Source organism: Phaethon lepturus, unplaced genomic scaffold (assembly GCF_000687285.1).
Source record: "Phaethon lepturus isolate BGI_N335 unplaced genomic scaffold, ASM68728v1 scaffold21847, whole genome shotgun sequence".
NCBI classification, from domain to species: Eukaryota; Metazoa; Chordata; class Aves; order Phaethontiformes; family Phaethontidae; genus Phaethon; species Phaethon lepturus.
Genome location: NW_010551438.1, coordinates 1 through 3,239, shown reverse-complemented (window position 1 = coordinate 3,239; position 3,239 = coordinate 1). Strand labels below are relative to the sequence as shown.

The window sequence follows — 3,239 nt, the reverse complement described above, 5'->3', positions numbered from 1 at the left end:
TGGTGTGTCCTATTTGTTGGTAAAGTTAAATAACTAAATGTTTAAAAACATGTAGGTTCAGGACTTGTGAAAAACGCTGAGTTCTGCATCTTTTTACTGATACAAATTAAGAAATGTAAGACTAAGAAGGACCAGCTACTCAGGACCTGAAGAAAATATTTTTCAGAATTCTCAAGTCAAACCTTTATTACTCAAGGAAGCCTACATAGGAGGCAAATAATAAAGTGTTCTCTCACTGCAAAGTTAAAAAGTTGTTTCATAAAGGCCTGTAAGTTGAAGTATCTTGGGTCCATTGAAAACAAAATTACAAAACAGATCTGGGAATATACAATTTCTAAAGAGTAGTAGCAAAAAGCCAACATTTCTCATGTTTTTTAAAGTCCATAACAGAACTGCTTTCTAATGGAGACCATCTAGGTGAAAACAGAAAATAATTGTTTTAAATGTGGAGCAGATTTAGACCAATTGATCAAGTCCAATATGTGGGACACAAAAATAAACAAAAAAAATTTTTATCAGTCTTCACGTCTGTTGGCAAGGACACAGAAATTATGTTATCTAAACACAAAGTTTGCCTTGCCCTACACCTGTGTTCTTCTAGTAGCTATGCCTGGGAATGGGAAAAAAGGCAGCTGAGATTTTTATTTTGCCCTAACAAAGTACATTTTATAGCAGCCAGCTTGCTTTGCAATACACACAAAGCTTTTTGAAAGCTTCAACAGCATTAAGAGTTGTTCCAAAGGCAAGTGTGTGCAGGGGGGAGGGTTTGGTTTTTATTTTTGTTTAGTTTGTTTTTCAAGGTGGTTTTTTTTTTGTTTTGCCCTTTTTTTTTTTTTAAGTGAGAGTTATTCTGGCAATCTGATTTTTCTTTTTATTGGTAGAACTGCTAAGAAATATAAACCGCATAAGCTAGTGCAAGATATCTGAGAAGAACAGTAAAACATAAGGATCAAAAATCATTCAGAATTCTTGAACTAAGAAGTTTTAAAAGCTAGTCCCAAAACGGACATGGCCCAGTGAAGATGCCAGCACATCTTTTTAAAACTACAAAAAACTCTTAAGTACTTTTTAAAAGTAGGTCACACTCACAATACAACACACCACCTACGTATACATTTATGTATTAACTTATGGGGATATGGGTATACATTACAGCAATGACTCAAGGTGATAGGAAAGGGAAGAAAAGACTTCTGGAATTGACAGAGCATAAACAAAGGGAAATGAAGCTAGTTTTGAATCTTGAAGGAGTCAAAAGTATCTGCTTGCTTAGCTTCTTTTTATACCACAGGTACAGAATGAAGTATGCCAGTTCATGAATAGATCCATAGAATCTATAGAAAAGCATCTTTGGAAATGCCTGGACAATACTCTGTTCATAAATAAGAGGCTCTGTTCATAAATAAGATCCTTTCCCCTCTGGATATTTAAATTTAAGTACAGATTTACCAGCAGGAAGTCAAAGGGGGAAACAGTATGAAATTCAGGATGTTCCTAAAATCAAGTAATAAAAATTAATTCCTAAAATGCCTGAGTCAGTAATTCTTAATAAAAGTCAAAAATAAAAAGTTAAAAAAAACCCAAAGCATACACACACAACAAAAAGAGTAAGAATCAAAGCCAAGACCAAGTTTTAATTTTTCCTGGACAGCAGACTGTCCAAGAGCTAAAGACACGCAGTCATAACATCTAGCTGCTGTAGTCTTTCATGCACAGATATTTTGGTACCACAGAAGAGCAACTGTGCTCAATTTAGATGAATTCCAACAGATTTTCTTTCCCTCCAAAGAGGTGATCCAGCAAGGAACACCCAAGTAACTTTGCTCCATTAAAGAATATACACAAAAGTTCCCATGATAAGATGGTCTTCAAATGTTTACGTTCTCTCTCTCTCTCCTTTCCATGGGCTCTGCCTGAGATTACATAGATGTTAGTATTTTCAATAAATATTGATAAAATTTTGTGAGGAAACATGGGAAAGGTTTGTGGTTTTAGGTTCAGGGTTTTTTGGTTGTTGTTTGTTTTTTGGGTTGGGTTGAGGGATTGGGAGGTGTTAAATGCCAGAGTATTGTGAATGCACTTGATACTCAGAATAACAATGGAAGTACTTCATATACAGCCAAAAACTGTAATTTTATTATTGCTGATAGGCCAGTTCTGAGAAGAGACACAATAAATACAGTTTAATTTGTCTATAATATTTTAAAAAATTGTGTCCATACTATTCTATCTGATCACTAAACACAAATAATCTGATTTAAGAGAACCCCTACTCATTTGCCACAAGTCCCTCTACTACAGAGTATGAAAGAGTACAAACCAAAATGTTTCTACTGAGCAGCAGGTCCAAGCACAGGGTAGCATTTCCAGGTCCAAGTTAAGAAGAAAGAACAGAAGGTTCAAGGATGAGAACTAGGATATTAGATGATTAAAAAGCTTTTTGGAGGGGCTGGGGGGAGGGGGGGGAGAGAGCCTCTGACACCATATTAGTTGACATCTCTGCAGTTTGGTACAGCAAAGCTACAGAAAGGGGCAATTTCCCCCTAAACTTCAGCAAAGCTAAAATTACTATTTCCAAAAGAAACTAAATGAACTGCATTTAGAAGGTGATGATGCAACAGTGTCTCCACAAGATGCAGAGTGGAAAAAAGAAAAAAAAAAGAAAAAAGATTTCTACTGTGGTGAAGCAAACAATTTAAATCCATGAAAAAGCCACTCACCTATAACTAAGTCCCTGGCTGACAGCAGCAGCAATGGGTTGGTGAAAGCCATTCCATACAACCTGAATCTTGTTGTAGATATGTGTCTGCTGCCATAATCCAACAGCCAAATCAGACCACAACACAAACAGAAATATACAGGCCTACTATAGGCTATGATACGGTTATGACCCTGTTTAAAAAAAAAGTTTATTTCATTATTAGCAGAAAAAAATAATTGTTACTCTTCTGTTACACAATTTCAAAACCAAATTGAATCATTGTTCATCAATTAAGTTTTGTTCATAAAATCCTTAATGCATTGCCTTGCAGTGATGTCTTTTCGGAGAGGCTTTGATATAACGAGGACACAACAGTTAGATTAAGTTAGATTAAAGCTATGTTTACCCTTATTTTCTGCTGAGTTCTAAAGTATGTTTCTTGCAATACTAAATGACAGAGAAACTCTGACTAGGCTTCACAAGCAAGAGAGGCTATATTAATTCTGAAGAAAAAGTAATTAAAGTTTAGTACTCAGAT

The 3,239-nt window shown here is 35.3% G+C and overlaps 1 protein-coding gene across 1 annotated transcript in view; it reads right to left on the bottom strand.

Moving 5' to 3' along the window:
- LOC104623752 (pecanex-like protein 1) overlaps positions 1-2,892 on the bottom strand; it is a gene marked incomplete at its 5' end in the record, with an annotated part of 35,272 nt that extends 32,380 nt beyond the window's left edge. Inside the window, 1 exon segment of the mRNA XM_010290925.1 lies at positions 2,721-2,892. Within this exon segment, the coding sequence (XP_010289227.1) occupies positions 2,721-2,892 (172 nt within the window).
- Between the last annotated feature and the right edge of the window lie 347 nt (positions 2,893-3,239).